We start from the raw sequence: 27,399 nt of genomic DNA, 5'->3' as shown, positions 1-27,399 counted from the left end.
AATTTTACCAGTTTCTGTTTTATTTTTGCCACCGCTTTATCATCTTCTCAACAAATTCCTGCCTTGGATTTCTCTGCTCTCTAGATCTCTTTTTGAACTTTTCTAAATCTTTTGCTTATACTTCTCTCCTCACAGGACTTACCAACAAGCCTTTTCCTTACCTTTTTCATGTTCTTATTTTAGATTATTGTATATGTTTAGATACCTGCAGTTCCAAACTGTGAACTGATGGCCTCTATGCATTAATCTCTCCCATCCCACTCTTCTGCCCAAGTATCTCCCTTCTCATGCCCATAAACTGGGCACAGTCAGATTGGAACTTTTGGACTTTTCTCCCCTAATCTCCTCTTCCCTTGTGTACTGTCAATATCACTGAGTTCTTAGTCTGCTAACCTACATCAGCTATGCCCCTTACATCTCTCTTTTAGTAGCCCTATAAGAAGAATACTCCTTCCTAGCATTACTAAGATTTCAGTTTTTTCCTCTGATCATATAGTGCAAACTCTAGGTTGATCTCCTCTGGTTATTTCCAAAATCTTCCTCCAGCGTGGCCTCTTCAGGAGATAATTCTCTCTCCTACAGACATGTATAAACAAAAGCTGAGAAGAAATCTTTGCTTTTCTCTCACATATGGCTTTATCAGTCTTTTATATTCCTTCCAACCAGCTCAAAATTTCAAAGACTTAGCAAACTCTCCCCTAATACCTAATGTTCCTGCTTTCCCAGTTGACTTCTTCCACACACACCACACCAGCCTTGCTACACTAACTGCTTTGCAGCAGCCTTGCTCACATGTTGCCTTGGATGTATGCCCCTTTTGACCAGTTTTTTTCTAAAGTCCTTTTTCTGTCTTAATGCCCAGAGTGAATCAACTAAATGGTTAACCAAACAGGCAGAGGGGCACTCCCATTTTCCAAGATTTGTTAAAGGCAGACAGACAACAGATCATTATTACCTTCAAACACTTCACTTTGCATCCTCCTCCTCACTGACTCATTATCTCTTGGTCTGTTCAGAGTGATAGCACTTTCAGCCAGGGAATGCCAGTGCTTCTGAATAGTGTTTTGTAATCTTAATGCTACACACTAATCAAACAACTCCAAGAGTAAGACAGCTTCTATTATTTTTTTAAAGGAACCTTACTAAAAGAAGTAAAAAAGCAGTATGTCACCATTAGTTACATACTTTTGGGAAGCAGGTATGTCAAGCACCTTTTTCTTTTAGATATAAAGCTAAAAATTAGGTAGGCTGAATATATGTCACTTGTTCCCATATGTCATCAAGGCTCTGCAGTATATGCACTACACAGGGCTATTGTTGCTGCCAGTGTAACTGCAGTATACACATCATGATAGCGGCACAAACCATGCTGAGCCAATTCATCCATTACAGTCAATGGTGTTACAGTAGGGATTATTTTGTCCCCCCTATGGTTTATTGTTTAAATGTAGATACTGCATTATATTATGGTTTTATGCCGAGGAAACCTGTCTAATTTATGCCATTTAATGGATGGTTTAAGCAGAACACTGTTTTGCCTCTTAGGAATCTTCTCCTTGAGATAAAAGCAAATTAATGCAGTTTCCTTACGTTCGAATAACACAGAACTGTATATTTATCACATACCCATGACATTTTATGTGAAATACACATCTACTGCTGGGATCGTAATTAAAAGCAGTCTTAGTTACAGAGTGAAAATTTCTACCAAAATATATTTACAATTGATGAAAGATGACTCTAGGCCCAATTCTGTTAGGTGCTGAGCAACTTGGTTTATACTGATCTCAACAGGAAAAGATTGTTCTCATTACAGGATCAGATACGATGAGACTAAAAATCCAGCAACAGGACATGCATACTGTGAGTTTATCTTCTCAATCAGCTGTGTCCATGGAATGTATTGCTTTGTAAAGAATGCAGCTTTATTTGTTGTCAGGAAAGACTACAGATGGCATCTTCACTCAGAAAATATGCTGAAATGAATTTATTTGCCTAGCACTGACAAAATGTTTCCCATGCAGAAAGTGAATTGACGTCAGATTTTTTAAAGCAAGCGTCACTTACCGAGTCTTTTTCCAGTCTCTTCTGTAGCCTTGTCTGCCACTGGACAGCTTGCATGACGATGGCTTCCCACCTCCTCTCAAGATTTACAATGATCAGCTGCATGGACTGGTGATCTGCATTTAGGTTGCAAGTCTCCTGGTCGTCCAGGAGGTGCTGGCACAATCGCAGCACAGAGGCAACCCCGCGACGTCTCTGCTTGATCTCACAGCAAAGGGACTGCAGGACACAGTGGGGGACAGACATCAGTGTGCAATACTTGGCAAATGAAAACATTACATATTATTTGATATTTAGTGGTGCCTGATCTCTGTCTTGCAAAGGTTTTTTCTAGTTTTTCCATAAATGCTTATGCTTCGTGACAAAGCTTAGTGTTTTATTTTCAGATAACCACAATCTTAATGGCATAGAAAGAGCAAAGCTACTTTCAGTCTTCTCCAAACAAATGCCAGACATAACTAACTGTCTCAATAATGTTGAAAGCTTTATGGTGTAGACTGGTTTATTCTTCCTTTTCTCATTCTAAAGCGACACATCTGAAATGAGTTACTCTGACAGTAATCAACTTCAGAAATTGTTCAGAAAAAAAAAAGAAAAAAAAAACAGAACAAAAAAGATTCAAACAATTAGAATATATATGTACTTATAGAAGAATCAATAAAATTTATGTTTCGTATGCACCTCGTCTGAGGAGAAACCTTAAGGAAGGAAGAGTAGAGAAGCTGGTATAAAATTTTTCATAGATGTTTTTAGTTATCAGATTATACTTTTAGGACAGTTCTGTATCTCAGTAAATGTAGGAATACTATGATAACTTCTCAAAGATGTGGGGTTCATTGCATTTATTTCATTCCACAGGTTCCACGACCTCACATGCGCTGCACTATAGGAGAGAATTGCTAGGTCCTAACATTGCTAAGCATTGGTGGGAGTCAGGACCTGCTCTTTATACCCCAGAAAACTAAATAACTGTGCTGAGAATCTCACTGAATACCAGTATAAATAATGTCTCCTCCATGCCAGGAATATAGAGAGATCCACCACCCTGAAGCAGCTGACAGCATCGAGTGCTTTATCTACAAACACAATCTCACGCTACTGCCATTTTACACAAAATCTATATCTTCATCAGCTTGTAATATCTTTTTTACAATAATATCTATAAAGTTGGGTTACCCAAGATGCAAACACTTATAAGGATCACTGCTTCAGCCCGGCTCCAGAGACATGAAACTCTGGAGCACTGCAGGGTTCACGCATGCAGCTACTATGACAGGCCTGTGCTACTCCTAACTTTAACCAGGACCGTGCTCCACACATGGGAGCTTTCCAGATAATTTAACTATAACTTGCCAACATCTGTTTCCCTCTGTGGGATGCCACAGATGAAAGTGCATGACCCTGTGAGAAAATCTCAACGATCATCTTTTTTTAAAGACAGGGTACTCGCCTTTCAGCTAATCCCAATAAGCCAAAAAAAAAAAAAAAAAAGAAAAAGAAAAATCCACCACCTCTCTCAAAATTCAAATCTATTCACACGACAAGCCCTCCTGAATTTCGTTAGCAAAAGAATAACACTATCTAAACAGAGTTTTCTAGATTTTTACATTTTAGTTTTGTATAGAAGTATCTACTTCATCAATAACCCTAAGCTAAAAGTCTAAAGGAAAACAGTGGTATAGGCATCTAAAAATACATATCTTTTTTTCGCCTAAGGATAGTGCAAGTGATTTTTTCATTTAAAGTCTTCAAGAGAAATGACAATTAAACCCACGAACGTTGCTGAATTACTAATCTACTTTCACTGGCACAATTGGACTGTTCTAACAGTTAACAGATTGCTTATTAATCAACAAGGGTAAACAAGACAATGCAATCTCATTTAGAGCAGAAGTTTTAATGCCTAAAAGTATTTGTGTTCAAAATGTTAATCCCGATAAGACTTCATTAGAAGGCGTCTTAAAATGATTAAGTGCATTTCATTGTAAAGTACATTGAGTAGTATATCAGCAGGTGGACATTTCATACAGATGTTCCACTTATTGATATAATGCATTCTATAGCTATTTAAATTACCCTAACTCCATAATAGCTAGAATTCTATTATTTCTATAATGAGAGAACCCTGTACCTTTAATATTTCTGAATTTTAAATAAGGTGAATGACAAATTCCCAAACCACTATTTATGGCAAAATATGACCAGGAATTTTATTATTCAATTTATACCAGAGCTGCATTTTCACTTATGTTTCCTGAACTTGCACTTATTTATTTTCCAAGGGTTCATTACTAGTTTCCTACATAGTTCTTGATGTAACCGCTGTGTCTGACACATTTCCTTTCTGATGCTGTTCATTAGGCTAACAGCACATCAGAAAAAAAATCTACCTAAGGATAAAGTCAGGATTCTAATTTAACACTGCACAACAGCAAAGCAATTCAGTTTTATGAAAGCCATGATAAGGTATATACTGATGTCAATTAAATCTATGTAGATCTGCATTAACTTCACAGAAGTCAACAGTGCCCAAAATTTGGTCCCATAACATTAACTTATCTTCTAACCTTGACCTATCTATGTCATCCCTTATAAATATTGGTCATTTCTGACACAATTCCATAAAATATGATGACATAAGGAGTAGTTCATTCATAAGCCACTGTATGTGAGTTTAAGTGATGCCTTTACATTGCATTATATGAAAGCAGAGCCACAGGATCCAAGTCATCTCTAATTTACATCAATTTTACACCAGCACAGTAACACTAGCTTTACTGAAGCTATTCCTGATTTACATGGCCATGACAGTACAATTAGGCCTATGGCACTTTTGTTTCAATTTTATTACATGATATTATTATGGTTAATATTAAACAGGAGAGGAATGAGGTGCTTGTATCTAACCATGTATTCAAAGGGTTGACTATAGCAATACTTTAAAAGCCAGATAATTTAATCATGTAAAGACGTCTTTAAATCCTGTGTAATAACACAGGCAACAGTGAATCTAAGTGTTACTATGGTCTGTTATACAGTGTCCTAAAGGGACATAATAATTGCTTGAATCCTATGACATGACATCTCGTAGTGTTGCATATCCATCCATGTTCTGCAGCTGTTAAAATGGCCTGCTTGTATAAAAGGCTGTCAGTGTGGTGTGTGTACCCACAAAGTGTGCTGGCAGGCCCACCACAGTTCTGTCTGCAAGGCATGTTCTACACTGTGAACTAATAGCTGTAAGTCATGGTTAATTAAAAACAAAAGAGGAAAAGAAAGAAGGAAAGACATTTTTCTGACAGAGTGTACACCTGAGGAGTATCTCTGCTGAGGTCTGGGCCTGATACTCTGCAGTTGCTGTAGCAGCTGTTGGGTACTTGAAAGATCAGGAAATCAGGAGCTGGTCTAAGAGTAGACTGAGGAGCCTCACTTAGGCTCTTGTGAGCGAAAGTCTTGCTGAAGTATAAATCAGACATATCTGATTGTGGCTCCTCATAATATGGTGTGTCAACTGAGCTGCAATAACTCCACATACAGACCTTTGCAACTGTGGGAGAAACCCATTCACTTAAATCGCTTGCAGAGAGACTTAAATTAACTTGTTTGACTTTGCTTGCTGCAGGCTAAGAGCATACAGAGCAGCTGCCACGTATGAACTTGACCTTGCAACTGAATCCTTTGCTTTCTAACAGATACCCTGATAACACTGAAGTGTGATTCATTATAATGTTATTACAAGTCATGTTTTCCCACCCGGTGGATTCCTGTCCATGCTGTCAGAATCTTGGGGAGATTTTTCTTCCCTCTGCCCACTCCTATTTTTAGTGCTTTGAAGCTATCACTTGCATAGTTAAAAAAGGCTAGCTGAAACTACTTTCACAGCTTGTTAATATCGTGCCTTAAATCATCTGGAAAAGCTCCTGCTGAGTGGAATGACATCAAAAACTCTTTCCAAGCCATGGGCTAATGGCACTATCCATGGGGCTGGAAGTAGCCATGATCTGAACAGAAGGTGTTCTGTACAGCTGCATGATTCCTAAGCAAATGACATGACCAGAAACGTGTGCAGCTTTAGGCAGTTACATGAAGGTTCTTCTGGAGGTGTTCAAAATTAATCATTTAATATTACTAAGATTGTCGGTGAATTCAGTGGACTACTTGCACTTACTATTAGTTTAAAAGTCACCTTAGATTAGCTTAAATACACATAATACACATGTAACTACCATACAAAATGGTTAGATACCATTTCTATAGCACCATTCATAGCTTATAGTTATGGAATTCATTTGTATGAAGCCCAAGTTGTTTCAACCACTTCCGTAGTTCAACCACTTTCTTGCTCTCATTTTACAATCAGGAATACTAAAGACCCATGTAGAGGTGCTGAGAACTTTGAAAAGTGGATGGAAGATGACAAATGTCACACAGATGGATGTTCTTTGTGCTTACAGGTTCAGAAAACCTACCAAGCTATCTCAAGGCAAATGCTATTTCTGGGCTCATGTTGAGTTTCTGTCTATGGGCAATGCTAGATACTCTTAAGAAAACACAAGAAGCCCCACCATAGAAAAACATAAATTACAAACTCTAAGAGGAAGTTCCCACCTAAGCTTGTTCTGTTACACGTTTCACTCTCTCTCCTTGTCACAAGATGCCTGTAGGGGAGGGAAGGAATTGTATCCTTCCTATTGCACCAGTTGCTGCCTACAGCTAATGCTGGACCTGTTATTTAGTACAACCATGCACAGACATTCATGCAAAATGTGAGAATGGAAACCGAGCTGCTCACAACAATGATCAAATTACAACTCTTCAAAAAAAAAAAAAAATTGCACATGTTTTTTGGCTAGAGCAGCACTTCAGTTTTCAACAGAGCCAATGCAAAACCTAAAGAAACATTGCTAATGCTTCTAATAGAAGAGTAAGGGGAAAACAAGAAACAATTTGTCTTGCAAAGTTTTGGTTTAACTTAGTTTTCAGCATTTTCTGTGAAATGACAATGCATGCTGCCCTTTTGTCCAGGATAATGCTAACCTGTATTTCAGAATCCATTTTTACAAGACACATGGTAAAAATACCCATTTCTATTAGTGAATGAAAAAGAAAACCAGTAATTCCTCAAAAAATATTAGTAAGAAAGTAATTCTTCAAAATAAAAAAGCCAAATGACAAAGATAGGAAATGAATGATGACTTGTCATCTTGTAGAAAAATACTGGCAAACCTGAGTGCTTTTTTTGATTTCAAGGTTAAAAGAAAATGTCAGCTAATATAGGAACTCTACTCAGTTGCAAACTGTGGGACTTAATCTATACTGAAGCTAAATATTCTATAAGTATGCACTGAAGTGCAAAAAACAGCAATTGAAAAATGACATGATTAAATGGCACAACATGCAATCATTTGCTCTCAATTATATCAATGTATCTTCTTCATTTCAAGGAGTCAGGCAGAAATATTGTTTTTTAAATGCCTCTATTAAATTGGGCACCAATAATAAAATAGATGAGAGTCCTAATAAGCTCATTTACGTAACATACATCACACACCACAAAACTATTCTCTCCAAACGGGTTTGCTCATAGATTTGTCTCCTGGTTGTCACCGGTCTTGCCCATGTTAAAAGATTTTAAAAGCACAAGGCTGTGCGGACCATTCAACAGGAAACCTATCTGCAACTTTTCTGCTTAAACCTTGAGAGATCTTTAATGCTAATTATGGAAAAAGGACTGATATAATATCTTTGCTGTCACATTTTATTACGGTGATGGTCACAACAGAATCTTGAACTGACATCTTAGAAATATCATCTAATTGCAAGTCAGAAACACAGAATGACAGTTTAAAGTAGCATATGACTTCTTTCAAAACAGTGAACTGGTTCTCTTTATTTAGAAACTGTACTTTTAATAGCATTAAAACCACTATGCTGCTACACTGAGGATCTCTCTCAGTAGCTCACTGCATAGCAAAGTGCTACAAGATTTTTCTGACAGGTCTGAGTACAGCTCATGATATTTCTTAGAAAGATGCCCAGATTTCTAGTGGTGAACTCCTTTACACACACATTAAAAGATGACAAATAACTAATGGAAAAAAATATATTTCTTTCTTCCTCTAGCTTCAGGAATCTATACAGGAGTTTATAACCAACATGTCATCATGTACCTAAACTGCTAGATTAAACATTAATTCACTCAGTTTACTAGCTATAAAAAAGTACAAGGAAATTTGTATTTATGCTTTATTAATCAACAATGCTATTAAATTTATTTAAGCAAATATATTTTAAATGTGTATATTAAAATAATATTCTAACAGTACCTGTGTTTTTTTCTCACTTTTCTCCAGAAGCACAATATGTAGATTAAAACACGGTAGCTATCCAGAATTGATGCATCTGGGCTAATTCCAGAAATTTCCTATTACACCTGGATGACATTCTTTAATTTCTTCATTCCACTTTTTATGCTGGTTTAAGTATTTTAAAATATTTATTTGTAAGAAAACAGTCCAGCAGTCTGTTACTTGGCTCATATTCACATGTTACAAGTAGTATGTAGCATACTTTTCTTCATAAATTAAAAACACTATTAAAATTCTAGACATATAAAACAATATGAAGATTAAGTTACTATAAAAGAAACTATAATAGCTTACAGATTGCTTGTATCATTACTAAAGCACTGGTATCTATTACAGTGTCTCCCTGGAATAAAGAATGCACTTTTGGCAATAATCTGTTAAAAAAGTGCCCATTATTGTTAGGATGCTCCTATCTTTACTCTAAACTGGCTTGTAATTACATGAAGGGAACTTTTTAAAAGAAGAGAAAAATCAGTGTTGGATGTAAATGCATCTTCCCTACTGAACTACAAGGTACCCTTTCTCAAGCCTTTCATTTTTTTTTTCCGTAATGTTTAATTCAGTCTGAGAAGAATCTCTTTCCAGAGAAACAAATTCAAATAAAAATTACTGAAAGAAGTGGTACGACTTGTTAGGCTCGGATGCCCTCCCCTTCCTCAAATGCTGAAACAAAAGTAAAATATCCATGCTGTGTTTGCTTTGTAATGAATCCTGAAACATGTTACCTCAGAATTTAATTTGCCTGTAGTAGACATTACAAATTTGAAATTTGTGGTAGTTTACTAAACTGGGCAGACTTTAAATGAATGTCAGCTGAAATTCAGAAGAAGAAATGACTTAAGATACAGGTAAAATATCTACTAATGTCAAGTGATACATAAGTTGGGTTGGACTTCCAATAGTTGGAATTCACTTGCATATACAGCTTGAAATAAATTAAGTCTCTCAACAAACATCACTAACAAGATGCAAATAAACCTTTCAATTGCCTGAAAAGTTAGGTATGTGAACTTCACCCTTCCTTAAGGAATAGCTAAAAATGTTAGAACTTGGTATCCTACCTCAGAGCCATTCCCCAGGTTGCAAAGGGAACTTCACTGCATGGAGGTACATCAACACCTGTAGCCCTCAGGCTGAGGTCCAGGTGTTGATCCTGTACTGGTCCGTTTCCTAACCTAATCTCCTCACGGAGAGTAGACAAATGCATCTTTGTTGTCCGTATGCAATGGCCCCCAAAGTGCAGTGGGTTTTCACCCTATTCTGAATGACACGAGAAAGGCATTGTGTGGTTCATTAGTGTTAACTTCTCATAGGAAAACGTTGACTACAAAATCAATCAGACTTTTCTTTGGAGGCTTCAGTACCAGCAGAGACCGGAAAATAAACACATCTAATGAGTAAGGAAAAAAGATTTCTCCTGTTTTTTTGTTTGTTTTCTTTTTTTTTTTTCCCTGGGAAGCAAATTTAACCTGGATGCAAAAAATATACAGCTTAATCTGCTCAGGGGGTAAACAGAGGAAAATACTATGGTGCTTTCATGTATATTCATATATGACAACTTCTTGAGTGGGATTGAGCTGAGCTAATGGAGAAGTCTACACCTGAACTGGTCATTTAGAAACAGGCATTCTGAGGTTCATCTCCTTTATAGAGAGATGTCTAAAATAGCAGAGGTTAACTGCATGTTGGAAGCACTTCTTTCCAATTACTGTAAAGGAAAGTCGGACAGAGATCTCAACACTGTAAGTGTCTAAAGTTTGCCTGCTTTATGCTGCCTTCGCCATATGACTATGTTGACTGCAAAATAATCATCTTGGTAAATCAGAAATAAGGAATGGTGCTTTAAAAAAAGAAAAAAAGAAAAAAAGAACATAACGAGGAAGTAAAATATGAGCTAATACTCTAAAGAGGGCCACCAGGCCATTCTCCCTTATCAAAGGATTCAGTGCATTGACATATCGGAGATCAGCTGAATTCAGGGGTTAATATAAAAAAATAAGATCATACTATAACAACATAATGGTTTCTAATTTCCCCCCCACACCCTAGTCTTTGCCCAGAAGCCAACTGCCACTACTCAGCTTGAACTGGCTGCAGATGTTTTATGACGCATGTGTGCAAATCCATCGTGTACCATATCTAACCATCTCTTGTGGCTAGATTTTCTGAGTCTCTTTTTTCTCCCAAGGATAGCCAGTAAAGGCAGCCTTAAGACAGAAATGATTTGTGCAGAAAAGAAAAAGGGGGGTTTAGATAACTAGATAGATAGCACTTATAATTAATTTTGAAATTTTGACTGTTTAAACACTAAGTAGTGAGTAATAAAACTCAGAAATTCACAGTTCATGACTCAGTCAAAATAGGATAATGGAATGAAAGCTGCTATCCCAAATAGGATATTTAGTTCTAAATCGGAGTTGTAATTCATACTACTCTTCCCTTAAATGGGGAGGTCTTATTGAAACACAAAAAGAACTTTCCTAGAATGTAATAAGTATATTAAATTGAAATTCGAGATATAAGACATCTCTACTTCTTGAGGTTAGGGCAAAAAAAAAAAAACATTTTTTTTTCTTGGTCAAAAAAATACGCACATTAACCTTATCATAAAGAGGTGTAGCACCAAAAGGTTGGATTCTTATGGAGAATTCAGTACTTGCACTTGCTCTACCGAAGTGCAACTTGGGATGGTGGGTCACTTTGTAAATGACACCAAGCTATATTTGTCCTTGCAATCCTATCCTTTTTCATAAGGTATATTACTGTATGACTTGCAGTTTGCTAAAATTTAATCCAGATAGAATTTGGGTAAACATTTCTTCATATGTGAAAATATTTAGGGTTCTAAAGATACATTCTCTTTTTGAGAAATTTATTAAAAATTTTAAACTTTTTTTTTAAAAAATCACCTTATATGTATAAAAAAATTAAAATCTGCTTCACTTATTTTGGACTTTCTATTCAAAACTTTTTGCATACTTTTGTTGTATGCACATTGAATTCTTTGATAGCAGCTTTGACAACAACATCATTCTAAAACTTGCAAAAGGTCCAAAATGCAGTAGTGGGAGTGATTCCTGGCACCTGTGGAAACTATTAACACATTTGTCCAATCTCTAAATCTCATGAGTCCTCAAACCTTCATTCTAAGTTAAAATTCATCTTTGATTTTAAAATAGTTAAAATATATGCTCTGAAATTCTGTTTTACTAGATAGAATTATGCTTAACTGAATTGTTTTTAAGATGGATAATGCAAAGTTTAATAATGCAAAGATGGATATCATGCAAAGTTTTCAGTTACAACAAAAAGCTTCATAGAAAGGTACTGATTAACTAGCTGATTCTTATTTACTAATGCTGTCTACATTTTTTTTCATCAGAAAGTTCAATTGCTTTAGGCATCAGAGAAATGACATGGATGGATGGATGAAGAGAAACATTTTTTAACATGACATTGCGTCATCTGCTATGCTCAATCACAAATTTAGTGGAAAACATACACAACTCTGAGTCTAGTCATTAGAAGTACAGTTAGAAGCACTTGCTATTTTCCACTATTTGTAAGGCAAACAGAAATGGCTATGAATACTGCTAGCTATGGAATTCAATACATAATTGACTTTTAGAAATATTAAATGAGAAAATGTTTCCAACACTTTTTGGAGTAAATTAGCAGTCAGATTTCTGACCAAAGACCATGGCTTCAGTCAGCTACAGGCTTTCTGAAATGCTGAAAATTGGGTAATTTTTTTAAAAGCTCCAATACATATTTCGGAGGCAGATATGACAATGTAACACATTGCTTATTGGTTCACATAGAATCAGTTCAGAAATACATTACTGTTGCCCGAGAACATCATGTCAGAAAACTCCTGCTAACGTCCTGTCCTGGTGTTTTAAGCGAGGCTGGAGGGAAAAGAGAACAGGGTGTTTTATAAATTGACTATCAACAAGCAACAGAAGCTTTTTCAGTTCCACACGATTGAGAATGGATTCTGAGATGGAAAGATCCTTGCAAGTCTGAACTTGTTCTTCAATAGCTGGTCGCTGAGCCAAAGCCCTAACAACTACCCTGCTGATGGTGGTGGGTCATTTCTCTATATTGAGCAGAGTCGTGAGTTTTATGACAAGTGACAAAAATGTATGACTAATTCTTTAGGCTCCCTTGCTCTCTTTTGGAGCGGATTTTGCACAGAAAACAGCATGCTTTTTGAAGTCCCAGACACATAAAAACAAATGTGGCAGAACACTCCTACTTACAAGCCAACAAGCACACAATTTTTTGTCTAGATCTTACTCAAATAATGAGATTCACTAAAACTTTCATGAAAGATTGTCAATTTCTTTTTATTATTGCTCCTCATCCTTTCCTGCTCCAAATCTCTCTTGACCCAGAAAATTGCCATACATCATTAGGTTGCGAAATCAACTTTGCCAGTTTTCAGTCTTCTGACATTAGATCTTTCAGCTGCTGGAATTATGTGTTTACCTGAGAATCTCGTATTTCATTTAGAAAGTATGCTTCTCATTCTAGCCCTTATAGCTTCAGTGAAAAGATGGAAAATATGAGCTCCAAGAACTCCAAAGACAGTATAGAAATAAAAAAGATGAATAAATAAATGTCTCTGCTTGTAGCTATAGAGATATCTAGAATTTTAAGTCAATCTCTTGATTTTGTTAGTGTTTTTCACATGTTTTTCAAGTTGCAACAGAAGAAAACAGATGAGGAATAAGTGACCCATATCCTTGCCTTTTCAGCAATAAACTCCCTTGGCGTAGAAAGTCACTTAATGTTGCTGTGAAATGGCCAGCAAGTGTCACTACAGGCTGAAGTAAAGCTCATGCTTTTCCTTTGGTATCCAAAGTGAAAACGTCGGAGGCAGCCAGTGGCACAGAAAGCCAGTGGCAGGAGTGACCAGTTGCACACTGTGCTGCACGGAAACCAGAGTGCTGACCAGAGCACACCACAGCTTCCACGAAACAAAATAAAAACAAACAACACCCCGACACACACACACACCAGCTAGGTGATGGCTGCAGTTAATAAAATCCTAATAATTCTAATACGTAACTATTCTAGTAATAATGGAAGAAACCAACCCAACATACCCAGCAGGAATTGAGCTTTAAATATAAGCAGCAACACTGCTCAACACAAGGAAGCAGTTTGATTTCATCACGTACGAAAATGGAATATATTGAGAGGTAATCTCCAAGAAGGAAGGAAGGAAGACAGCCTTGTGGTTAGAGCAGAAGATTAGGGTCACAGTAGCTGGGTTCTGTCGTAACACAGCCATTGACTTTCTTTAAAAGCCTGGAGAAGCCACCTAATCTCCTTGCATTTTATTTCCTCCATTTCTAAAGAGAGGATAATAATATCTTTCCTAAAGATTTATTGAAACTTAATTCACTAATATTTGTACAGCATGTACATGGATGGTACTATAGAACTGCTAAGTATTATTGCACAGCCATATCCCAAAAGAAAATTAATGCAGTGGTATATTCTTTAATAAAAACAATGTTCAAGTTAATATGACATGAATCTTCGTAAAGGAAAACAAGCCAAAATATGTACATACTAGTGAATTTAACAACCTTCCTTCCAACCCGGTTTCTCACACTGGGACCCAACTGCATATGAACCTCCAATTCATCCTCCAATCACAAAATTAAAGGAGAACACCCTGAAAAACTGAAATAACTGTTTTTCCTAAGGCACAACTGTAATCTGAAAGATAATGTGCTAGAATGAAAATCAGCAGCATTGTTCAGTTTATTTTATTAAAAATGCTTCTCTGTGTACAGTGGCTATAATCAGGATGGTACAATACAATAAATTTCCGTTAGGAAACAACAATTCACTTACCACAGTGAAAGCAATAATAAGGTTAAAATCTTCAGTTAAGTGGAAAGTAAGTCAAACTAAACCCCAGCAGGTTTCCTACTAGTGGCATAGTTAATGTTTTTGAAAATGTTCTAAATGTTCTTTCTCAAATATATGTATTATACATTGCAGTATTGTTAATTATATCCATTTTCTCTTTTATACACTTCCCCAGGAGATCAGTGAAGAATGGAAAACTTACTTATAGTGGATTTCAGATTTAATGAGACAAAGATGGTTTTAATATATATGACAGAGCGATGTGCTTTTACCATATTTGATAGGTAATTATTTTTTATACTTGAATGGCTACCATTTTGAAAATAATTAATGTATTATTTATGTAATTAATAGATAATCAACCAAGTAATGAAATACCCTGGTTACAACATGGTGGGTGGTACTATCCTGTTTAACATCTCCAGTTTTTGGCATGACATCATTTCTTACACTTTTTAAAACATTTCATTTGAAAGATTTATGTACATTCCAACCATGTAAGTAACATTGCTAGGATATTTCTGTTTATGTAGATATACCTAGCTAAGACTTTACAAATACTTTTTTTTTTTTTCAAAATTGGATTTTAAATCCGTAGTCAGCCAGTTAAGTAAATACATAATTTTCTACAGAAATAACAAGCATCCCACATTTCCTACTGAAAATATGGATCTGTTGCTTTAAGATTTTCTAGGTCTATCAAAAGTCTTGCATTAAAATTAAAGCCAGCATTGAATTCTTAAAGAACTCAAAGAACAAACAAAATCAGCACAAATGCTTTTCTGTTCATTATCAGAAAACTACCAACCAGAGGAAACAAAAAAAAATACAGATGGCATAGCCAAATTTAAAATTAGATGCAATGGGACACACTCAGAAATCTGAAGAGAAAAAGAAACTTTAACAAAAAAACCCTTTAACGCAACCTTCTTAGTAAGCCTCCTAAGAAGAGGAAGACTTCAAGAACATCTACCTGGGAAGACTGTTGCTTTTCCTGCAATTATTTTCTTGAACACCTGTGTAAAAATTATTTGTTTAAAGTGTTTTCTACCTGTCTTCTGAGGTGAACAGTTAATAAACTGTCACCTCAAGAGTGCTGGTGCCCTAGACACCCTGATGTGCTAGTGGAAGGGAAAAACCTCTTTACTTCTAAAGCTCAACAATTACTCATGATTTCTTTCTTATTTCTTTGGTCAAAGATCACCTGCAGAGTAAAGTGACCTGTGATGATGACACAGGTGAGCGACTGTTTAAAAGTGATAGCTATGAACAGAAGAAAATCACACGGTTCAACCAGGTTTGTTTGCTAACTTAATAGCACTCTTTCCCAAATTGTCTCACTATTTTGGGGAATGGAACAAAAGACAGACCTCCACAAAGTCACTGGCAAAGCTGAGTCCTGGCCTTCAGCCGTAAGAGCTTATCAGTCAGAATATAACATAATGACTACAATTCTTTCCATTTTTTTCCACAGCTCTGCAGGCTTAGGCTCAAGAGGTGGCCTAGACTGCTGCAAAACTCCCTGCGTACATTTATTTTTCCATATACACACCAAACTTGAACGTTTTCTCAGGCTAATTTTAGCCCTTTCTAAATGTGGTTTCAAATGGGCTACTCAAGTCATACGTGCAGAGAAAGAGGCTATTAAACTGATCATACAACACAAATTAAAATATAATACTGTGGGAAGTGAAACAAACAGTGAGGCTTTTCATGGCAAAACTCAAGTTTATACTCAGGTAGAATGGATGACACAGATCACTTTTTAGAGGACTACAATGACCAACATTTAAGTAGCCTAAGAAGCAAATGTTATTGTTAACAATAAATAAAAGCCAAAATAAATGAACACACAGAACAAAAATGCAGGCAAAATATGAAGGTATGATTACATATGTACATGCACTGGATTATTTGATGTATCAGATAAGTATTTTATCCAACAACAGAGGTTTCTGTATGAAAACTATGATTGTCTTTTTATTACCTTAAAATATTGCAGTTGTTTCTCAGCATTCATTGTTCCTTCATTTTCTTGCCTCAGACAGGAATTGAAGATGAAAAGCTCCGTATCTCTCAGCCACCCTTTCAGCTCTTTGATCCTGACCTCCAGCTGCCTTACCAGGCTGCCGCTTTCAGGCGAGAGCAGGTCACGTGGACCTAACCCACTGTGCCCTACCATTGTGTCTTGGATCTTCTCTCCTAGGGTTTTCTAATGCAGCAGATAAAGAAAACACTGATTAGTCTTAGGTACCAAAACATACACAGGTTAGTGTGAAACAAGAAGCGTCTGTTTGATGACTAGAGATAATTTTTAACTTACTACTAATATCAACTAATTAATTTCTTTGCATCCTTGTTTTAAGAAATGTCATTCTTTGTATCCTTGTTTCTCACTTATGCCCTTGCGCGTCTCTCTGCAGTCCATGGACAAGCCCATTGACTTTGCTGGAAGCATGATAAATCCATGCTTATTAAGAACAACTATTGACAAAAAAAAGACAAAATGGCACATAAATCTGCAAGGTAGTTACCCTACAGAATTTGTCAGCTGCCTTATGCATCTATGGCCCTAAGACTCACTGGTGCTTAGGAAGTGAGAATGGAAAACACGGCAAACACTGAATATACCAAAATTTTATCCAAGGCACAGTCTACATTTTTAAGGAAACACTGAAATACTAAGATGCCTTTTTGAGCTCCAAGCTGTCAGGTTATGATCGGCAAACTTGCAGCCATGAGGTTGACTATAGGAACGGACCACAAGAACTTGTTTGCTTTTAAAAGAGGATGAGGTCCCTCAGCCTTTCTAGCAATATGCCAGAAACTGCAGTGTTACCAAGCATCAAGCCAGTTATTCAGGTAACTAAATCTGGATTTAAGCCCTCCAAGCATCTTCAAGTATCCACTTGAAGAATAATGGACCAAAATAAACGTTCACGTTTGATCTAATGAAGTTAACTTCATGCAGCTTCTCAGGGTGGTATTTCTAATAAAAGAAGCAGTGAACAACATTTTAATAGTGGACATAGTGAGCACATGAATATTCTGTGGAGGGACCAAAGATAGAAAGTTACCTTCCTTTTCAGTATTTTGAAAGGCAATCCTTTAACATCACAGGGGAGATGCACTGTTGCCTGCTCCTTCTATGCCAAGCTGTATTTTATGTGACCTATAAGGCTGTCAGTCTGACACTTATTATAAGCACTAGATCTGTGTTACTGATTGTAGAATATTGAATATACACTGACAATCACATCACATAACCTTTTAAACTGATAACTAGCAGTGGTTAATTGTTGTAACATGAAGATACAGTTTTAGGTGACCCAGTATGGCTGTCTGTTGAAAATACATGCTTGAGAAAGTCACGGGAATAAAATTTATAATGATGAAATTAGCCTCCCAAAATAAGCTTTACAACACAAATAAAATTAGATCAACAGACATTAATCTACTATGTAGCATTCTGTAAATAACATCTTTAGGAGATCATAACTGAAAAAACATGCTTTCTTGGCAACACCCTTCTATTTTCATGGTGCAAATATTGATAATTTGAAGACCCTCAGTGGAATCCAGCACTAGCTATTGTTTTTATGCTGTAACAAAAGTAGCAGCAGGAGGTGAAATCAATGCCCTTGGAGGGTAGGGTCACAAAAAAGAATTTATTGCCACTTTTTTGTTCTGGAACAGTTTGCAATCATAAATTCTTCATAAACAGAATACTTCAGAGAATGGTCCGTCTTCATAAATATACGACAGAGGACATCAATTTCATTTAATTCACAATTTGTGTCAGCACAGCAGATGCCAATGCCTGCCTTGATAGGGTTGTTTAATATGCAATTGAGACAGAGTAATATTCAGCACAGGGGACAAAATTTCACAGATTAAACTGTACGCACCACTGACATTTCATTCTAACGTATTTCCATTCCACACTGTTCACCTTAGATGAAAGTAATATTAAAATCCATATCCCTCTATTTTACCATTGTTAGAAGTTAAAATCCTTGTCTTAATTTTTTTTTCATGCCAATTAAAACGTAATCATGCCAATTAAAACAGCATGCCTAGTGCTGTTAGTTTCTGCAGAGGTTTTTATTAAATTACACAAAACTCTATCAAACTCTGCTTATTATTCATGAAATTGCATTTAGCAAAAAAACAGGAATACTTATTTTTTATTTTTCTATAAACGCTGAAATTAATAGCAAAACTTAATCTGAAGGTATATTTTGATTTTAATATAGTGAGAATTTTTTTAAGAAATTCTATTTCTACACTTTTAGAATAATTGAGCAGTTGCTTATCTCAAAGTTTTACAACCGACCAGCTGTAATCAGTGCCACTGAGTTGAATTGATTAAACACATTATAAGTCATAAAGGCAAGCCTTACAACAAAAATGAAAAAAAAAACCTATCATGCTTATATTTTTTAAAATGGTTTAGTATGACCTGTTTTTTTATTTGCAGTAAATTTACTCACATTTCAATACTGTGAAAATATATATGGTGATACTGCATGTTACTTTTTACAAGAAACTAACTAGGTATAAGACAACAGCTGCCATTTGCTGACAATTTCCACATTTAAAGAATCAAGTAATTAGAAACAGCCGTGATCAACTAAAAAAGCCCCACCCTCTGTATAATGACTATTGCATTACCAAATAAGCTAAAGTGGCACAAGCCAGGATTTAAAAAGATGCTGGCAGATTGTACATACAGCTTACTTGTAATATACCAGGAATGTTTTTTAAAGTAAGATAATAGCATGCAAAATTATGCAATATAACCGTATTGCTAATATTACACATCTATAATTAATCATTTAAAGTAATTCATAAATTTATCTTACCCTTGATTTGAAGTGAAGGCAATTAAGGAGAGAAGTGGATGGAAAAATATATAGTTTGACCTCTCTCTCTCAGCTGTTTTACAACAATAGGACAATAGTGTCTTCCTGCACGGTGCCATCCCTGGTCTCTGGGTAACAGAATCACTATATTGCTTTTTTTGCCAGATTCTTGTATCTCACTCTTTGGCTGAGACCCAGCCCATCATAGCGTGAAATGAATTACATGAAACTTTTTTTGGCTTTTGTCAAAAGTGAGCTGAATACAGCAGCATGAAACACATCCCTGGCTGTATTCTTAGCTTCAGGTATTCTGATTTGTACTGAATTTGCATATTTGTTTTTGAGCCATCACTGTGACCTGAAATATGCAGTGACAACCCCACTTTTCATCTTAAGGGTATAGTAAATAGTTAAACAGTAGATGTCTCTAACATGTACCTTCAGAATAAATTCTATTAACATTCACTCAAGCATGACAGTCAGTGTATATCAGATATACTGCATTATAGTTGACTTGGTGCATGCCCATAATACATGGCATATTTTACTTACATTTTTTATGTATTAAAGAACTAAAATTATTAAAGTCAGACAGGAGAGAAGCATGGAATGAAAAAGAAAATCAACAGAAGAGGAAAAATGCTATGGAGTTTTTGTAATAGCATGAGAAGCTTGTTTGAAATGTACGTGGCGAATTGAAAGAGAGAGATATTTGTGCCTCAAATTAGAAATCAGACAGACAGCGTACTTCAACACACAAAAATGTACACATATCCCACAAACAGTAATAAAAATGCAAATACCCCAAGCAGTTCCCATTTTTCATTAATTGAATCCACTTTTTCAAGGAGATCATTTGGTAGTAAAACACCACTTTTCTTCAGAGCTTCAACCTTACTAAGCAGTTCCATCTTTTTCGGGAGCCTGATTGACATTTCTACATTGTATCTCTAAAATGAAAACAAAACAAAACAAAACAAAAACAAAAAAGGAGATAACATTAGCTGCTGAGTTTTCTCTATAAAAATTTAAGCATTAATTCTATATGCCGGTTATGATCATGCCGACAGTGCTGTTGTCTTCCCTTCCCTTTTCTTCTTCTTTTTTTTTTTTCTTCCTTTCTTTTATAGCACACAACCTTCTGATGACACATCTGGCAAGATTTAGGTACCAAACAGGTTGTCTTCTGATGATGTGCATATGAAGACAGTAGATTACAGATAGTAATACTGGACAGATATCCTAATGCTTCCCGGACTGAAGCCAGATTTTCCTTTGTCTCACTCCAATCAGTTGCTATCTTATTTTTTAAACGTGCTATTTCAGCTAGATTTTTTAGGCAAAAAAAAATCAAAATTATTCTTTCTGTACAGTTTGTTTTTTCTCTCTCTCATTCTGGATTCTGCCATATATACAGGTCTCCAAAACTAAGGCATGTGAAAACACGAGTGCTTCACCTCAGAAAAACAATTAGACATAACTTCTTTGCCACAGAAAACAGTAACTTGATTTTTATTGCATCGATCAACAAGAACAGTGCAAGGGCACACAAGCTAAACATCCATAATTCTCAGATAGTCTGATATTTTCTTCAACCTGCAACTCCCCTTTATTTTCTGCATGGCTATTTACCACCTAAAAAAAGGACAGACAAAACAGAAATAAAAACAGGAGTCTCTTCCAAAATTACTTGAATAGGACTTTCTAAATACTTAGCTTTATATTATTTACATACTTTTTAAAAAGGCATGGTTGTCTACATGAAACATCAGCAAATGAATCTCTTTAAAACCCTTATTTTCTGAAAGCCTACATAGAGTATTTAATAGGTCCGTAGTGATTAATTATGTTTCAGTAGCTGGTACAGTACATCAGAAAATAAAACTTAACACGCAGGCATATAGTTGTGCATATACACACCATACAGTTAAGCCAATTCCCTCTTGCTCTTACGTAAAGCGTACTTACAGAAATAGGCCTGATATGGCTAAAAACATACCTTTTATTCAAAGAAGAAAATTCAACACCTATTCTTACAAAGGCATTTACAAGACATATGTAAATTATGCACAGCTATTAGGGAATTGCTTCCTAAACATTAAGCTTTCCTTGCTTTAAAGCCAGCCAAGAAAACTGCTATAGTGGCTCATATTGAAAATATTAATAACTGGTATAAGCATAAAAGTTAAACTTGAATGAGGAATGTTTAAAACATGGATGCCTGTGCCAGATCTAAGAACGTGTTCTGGAGGAAAACAAAACAAAAATACAATTGGAGACATCTTAAAGAAAATAAGAAAGGTGTGAAATCACTGTTTCAGCTAACAGGTCCTCAGCATTTCCATGCATATGTTTGCATATTGTTAGTTTCATATTTTAATCTTTCATTTACACAACACATGCACATCATTTGTATTATGTAAACTTCAGCAAATATTAGTCATTTGTGGATCATAGAGCAAATGTTTTAAATGAGGTGATTTAAACCATTTCTCATTATTAATGAACACTGATCAGGTGTCTGCGTATCCAAAATTACATGAATATGCATAGTAAAAAACAAGGAATTGTTTATAAAGAACTTGTCTTCTCATACACAGCATACTGTGGCTAGGCTTTTAAAAATGTACAATATTAGGAAACAGTCAGGTTTGGCACGAAGGCACCAGATCAGCCAAGAGATAACACTGTTTTATTGGACTAAGATGTTCAACAAGTTTTCTTCTTGGTCAGATATTATTGCCTTTTCAGCTAGAATGGTTACTGGAGGAGATTACAATCTTCTTTATGTAATCTGATTTCTATTTAAAGATGATATAGCCGAGAAGGATTTGCATAATTATTTCCATAAGTAATATCAAGGGGAATCCAGAGTCCGTCTCGCTAGGCACAGAAACCCAGTTTCGTGCTACTCCCTTCCTTTTGCCAAGTGAATCAGCAGACTGAGGGAGTCCTCTAGCTGCGTGACACTGCTGCCGACACTGCCAGTTCTTCCTTTCCACCTGCTAGGGACTGGCAGGGGCTGCCGAGCCGACTGGGACAGCGCGGGACTGCTGCAGGAACACAATACGTTGCATATGCTTCTTAACTGCAGCGTTCTTGTTAACATCAAATGTTTCATTTAATTTTGGACTAGATAAAATAATTCTTCAGTGCAGCACAATCCAAACAGTGTGACAGATGTTATAAAGGGTTATTACATTAAAAAATAAATAAGCTAGATTTTATGTACGCTCTCTGTCTTTTTCACAGTGTAACCTATTGTATACAAGCATGATGAAAGTGCTGATTGACAGAAAATGCATTATACTGTAACAGTAAAAGACCAAAGAATCCAGTTCGTTGTTAGATGTGTTGGTATGTGACTGAGAGTCAGTATGTATTTTAATTTAAGGGAAGAGCTTAATGTACAGGAGGTACAGTTTAAGAACTGATAGCACTAGATGCTATTGCTAATGCTATTTTTTAATCCATTAAACACCTACACTCTAAGCAGTTGCATGATAAAATTAGCTACCGGCTCTATCAGTGCCGCACAACCCTAGTCTAGTAGGACTACTTTATCCTGCGGTGAGAAGATAATTTAATCTTCATATTCATTCTTTCCTCTGCTTTAAGTGAGCAAGGGCTGCTCTATTGTGACAGGCTGTGGATGCTATGATATAGATTACTGTTTAATAGCCAAAAATGAGATTAAGAAAGTTAAAGTCACAGGATTTCTCACAATGTTGGTAATAATAAATTAATGAATGTATATTTAATTTCCCATAACACCTGCCACATCACAAACTGACAAAGACATACAGGAAAAACTGCAAAATATTTACAGCATGATTCGTTGGTTGCATGCATGGCTGATTGTGTGTTCCTGAAGCAATGCAAAGCCCTTATATTCAAGTTACCCTCTCGCTATCCATGATCTATATTTCTTAGAAGAAAAAGAGTGGAGTTCTAAACAAGGCAGCCACATTTATCCATGAGCAAGTTTGGCAAGAATATTTAAACCACAAGAAGTTGAATTCCAAAACAAAGGAAGTTAAAACCTCGTTTCCCCTGATAAAAATATTCTACAAAATCTTAGCAGGCTTGATTGAGACACATTTTTTTGACACTTTATACTAAAGAAGCTATTTTTTTTCTTTTTTTTTCTTTTTTTTTTTTTGCTTTAAAAATTACAGAAAACATTTTTTGTGTGAAAAATCACACCCGAAAATTCTGCCCAACTGGAGACTGGAACAATGCCTTGTAACAGTGTTAATTGTCACCATGGAAACCAGAAGAATAAGCCATTTTGAAACTGGTATAGAAGGCACACATTGAGCAACTCAAGCATTTTTCAGCCTCCCTCAGTGTTAAGGAACAAGATGCCTAGTCACTGAGAGGTCAGAGAAAGAAATCATCATGAAAGGTTCGTCGATGTGCGCTGTCTGGTAAATAATAATGATAAAAAAAGAAAAAAAAAGCACTGTACGCAGTTAACAACTCTGCGAGACTACACACTGCCTTGTGCAGAAAGAGAAACATGACAAAAAGATGATCGGGACTGGGGTAGAGATTCCACCTCTCCAGCAAAACTTTAGGGCAATATTATGCGAACCTTGCCCCTAAAGCTCCCTGGGAATTCTGTTGTTGTAATAAAACTTCAGAAGAGGAAAGAAAAAAAGCCTGCATGATGGAATTCAAAATAATGCTCTAAAAGCACACAGAGAGATTAAGACATCCATTGTAAGACTTTTGTATGGTGCTTCTGTTGGTTATAGTGAAAGGAGACCAGACATACTGAACACACAGTGGAGCTATGGCTACGAAGTACAGAGGAATTAAGCCACTGAACTTTCTCCATTATTGCTACAAGGGTAGGATATTAGTAGATGTTCTGCTTTCTACCCTTCACGTACTAAAAACACATCTGCAGCCGAACAGCACTGTATAATATACAGCTGCACTTTTATTTTTACCTGGACTGTACCTCTACATTTTTAAAAACTCCCCTGTTGGAATGATTCAACCACTGCAGACAGAAGCACACAGATGCACACACATGTGTGCGGGTGCAGTGTATATATGTGCACTGTTGGCACATGTTCACAAAATACACACTACAGGCATAAATTTGAGCAATAAATACTTCACAAGCACATTCACCACACCTGAAATATAAATATATATAAACATAAAGCAATGCATCTGTAACGATATTTGTCCATCATCCCCTCACACACATTCTCACTTTGCTTTCTGGATAATGTTTGCACTCTTCATGCTAGGCTTCATGGTGGCCCCTTAGGAAGCCCATGCCTAATGCCATTCAGTGATGAACAAAGAGTCTTTTTATTCCAAAGTCCAGGGTCCAAAGCTCAGCTGTATACAAGCAAAGTGAAGGAATCTGCTAGAGGCCAGCCTCCCCTTCACAATAGCTCTTAAAGCTTCTACCTTTTTGGTACTATCAGTGTGAACCATTTTAGAAACCGTCCAGAAGCTTAGTTATATTTCTTACATCGTCAATACAACTGGAACCTCTGGACAACATTCATGATCTGGGTTGAGCGATCTGTCTAGATAAATAGCAGTTGCTGTTTCTTGCAAACTTCATGTATTTCACTGCTAGCGATTTATGGCAAATAATTGCACAGGGAAATTATAAAGACTCCTACAATTGTCCTTGTAAATTAATAATAGGCTTTCTTGATTGGGATAAATTTGCTGCTGAGCCTTTGGAAAAATTAAAAAGTGCAATGTCATTTGAAATTGCCAGAACTCACACAGTAAATTACATCTGAGGTTAAGAATCAGTTTTTCCTCTTCCAGCTTATTCCATTTGCATGATCTGGAAATCATATTACATTGGCTATGTATTGTTAATTGGACATAGATTGCATTATCTTTAATATAAATCAAACTACAAATATTAAAATGAATTGCAAATTCTCTAATAGAAGATCATAAAACAATCTTTTTTTAAGTATCTCCCATTAATAATTTAATTCCAATTATATCACTCAGAAAACTCAAGAAGGAGAGCACTAAGTTATTTCCATTTGCTTTCCCCCCTCCCCACAAATAAGCACAGTAGTAAAATATGTATTTATGTGGGCGTGGGCATGTGTATGAGCACACACACAGGTATAAGAAAACAAATCTTAGCACTTTTATCATAACCCCCCACGGACACCTTGCTTTTTTTCTTTCAGAAAGTAACAAATGGGGATTATACTTCTGCTACAGATTCCCTTTTCTAGCAGCCAGTGGAATAAATACATTGAGAGAAAGATTAAGTAACTTCATGAACTAAATTTTGCCCACATTAAAAAATTATGCAGTCGGTAGCTGCTGCTCTGACTTTTTTAAGGAAGGTGATCCCAACCCTTTAAATTTTACTATAAATGTAATATCTTTTTGAAGACTTTGTATGCCCTTTAATGAATTTATATTAAATATTTAATACTGTTTAGGGCATATCCACTACTACCAAAAACAGTTATATTCCCAGCAGTCCCACTGTTTCAGGCAGAGGGCTTGATTGATCCTCCTAGCCTGAATTGAGTAGAATGAAAAGAAGCAGTTGGAAAATAGCTGCAATCATTTAATGCAGATGACCTCTGACAGGCTCACAGCTCTTCTATCTGAACAGAAATTTGCATGGGGTCTCTGTGCAGAGGAACAATGTAACCTAAATGGTAGACAATCTTTATTCTAATGAAGTGGGTGTCAAGGTCAATGTAAAACTGCAATGATAAATGGTGCACCACTAGGCAAGAGAAGTTGCATAGGCATTGTAGTGCTTTCACATTAATTGAAGGCTGAAATGCACTGAGTGAAAGCACAAGACTCTCTTTTCACCATAATGTGTTAATGCACAAATGTTTAAATGTTTTATTCAAGCCTCTAGCCTGTTGGCACAAATCTTATTGCAAACAAAAATACAATAGTTGGCCAATAACCAGAAAAAATAGAACTTTTTATTAGCTCCCCTTATTTCTCGAATCCCTAACAACTTCCACAATCTACTCAGAGTACCAAAAGAATAACAAGTCTCCAGACACCTAATGTAATTCCCATGATCCTTTTTCTATTTAGGATATCTGTCTTTAATTAGTTCCAAATAAGCAAGCCTTTAGACAACTCTTCATTAGATACCATTCCCAATGAACTAACTGCAAGAAGAAAAGTCATGCTTCAATATTATTATTGCCTAGATTCCAAGTTTTCTTTTAGCATATAGTTAACATCTCCAGGTGCCTTTTGTTCTCAGTAAGAATTAGACCAGTAAAACTGGGTTTTGTAATGCAAAGAGTTGTGTGCCTAGAGTGGGGACTAAACTACAATCTGTTATTGTGGCTTTGTCAAAACTGCAATACAACTATAATTATAGTACTTCATCAGTCGATCAAGCAATTTGTAGAAGGCAGTACATTTTGTCTTATAAAAATGAGGAGGACAGTAAGCTGCTTTTTAAAATCCTGAGCTGCTTAAGCTTGTTAAGGGTATATTGTTTGCTAATACACTCATTAGCAGCCAAGCATTTTAACTTCATCAATTAAACGGGAAATGGTGTTGCACCATTAGTTTCACAAAACACTAAAACGCAGACAGCATTTTACAGCTCAGAATTTTAGAAAATCTATTTTCACCTGCAAGCTGCAATCTACACTCAAAACTGCTTTCTCACATATACGTGGGGGGTGCATGTTTGTGCATAAATGTAGGTGGTGAAAGCCTTGTATATAGTTGTGAAGCTAATTATATATGTACACATATACACCCACTTAAAATTTCTCAAGTCCCATAAGGATTGCTGCTAAAGCACAGACTCATTTCTTGACACCGATGAACATTTACTCCTCTGAGTAGTCCCAGAGATGACAGAAAGTTTGTTCCTGTGAGCAACTAACAGCTCTCCTGTATAACTAACGGGTTCACAATATGGAGGATAAATTTGGAATATTTTTCAGCCTTTGTAGTTTTAGGCTCTTCTGTGCAAATAGATGTTAGCAATACAATTACAGTTACTAGACTAGGAGCTTATAGCTCCTTGTTTCTAATTAAGAGCATCCTCAACACTCCCAGTTTCTGGAAGTCTCGGAGTGGCGTGTCCCGTACAACGCCATTTCTCTTCTACAACTGGGCTGCAAAAGGGAATTTTCTATATGGAAATCAGTCTTTGGGATATTGCAATTCAGAGAATAAACTCCAGTGAAGAAGAAAAAAAAAAG

At 36.1% G+C, this 27,399-nt stretch overlaps 1 protein-coding gene across 2 annotated transcripts in view; it reads right to left on the bottom strand.

The window, feature by feature from the left end:
• The window catches only part of AKAP6 (A-kinase anchoring protein 6), a 203,735-nt gene that overhangs the window by 21,379 nt on the left and 154,957 nt on the right, over nucleotides 1-27,399 (bottom strand). For both annotated transcript variants that reach the window (XM_088529284.1, XM_088529285.1), the window contains exons 9-11: nucleotides 19,990-20,136; nucleotides 16,309-16,533; nucleotides 2,068-2,283 (exon numbers count right to left, since the gene is read on the bottom strand). In XM_088529284.1, the coding sequence (XP_088385410.1) occupies nucleotides 2,068-2,283; nucleotides 16,309-16,533; nucleotides 19,990-20,136 (588 nt within the window). The remainder of the gene's footprint in view (nucleotides 1-2,067; nucleotides 2,284-16,308; nucleotides 16,534-19,989; nucleotides 20,137-27,399) is intronic.

Source organism: Tinamus guttatus, unplaced genomic scaffold (genome assembly GCF_059628265.1).
Source record: "Tinamus guttatus ecotype Peru unplaced genomic scaffold, ASM5962826v1 Tinamus_guttatus_pri_ptg000327l, whole genome shotgun sequence".
Classification (NCBI taxonomy): Eukaryota; Metazoa; Chordata; class Aves; order Tinamiformes; family Tinamidae; genus Tinamus; species Tinamus guttatus.
This window is presented reverse-complemented; position numbering and strand designations above follow the sequence as displayed.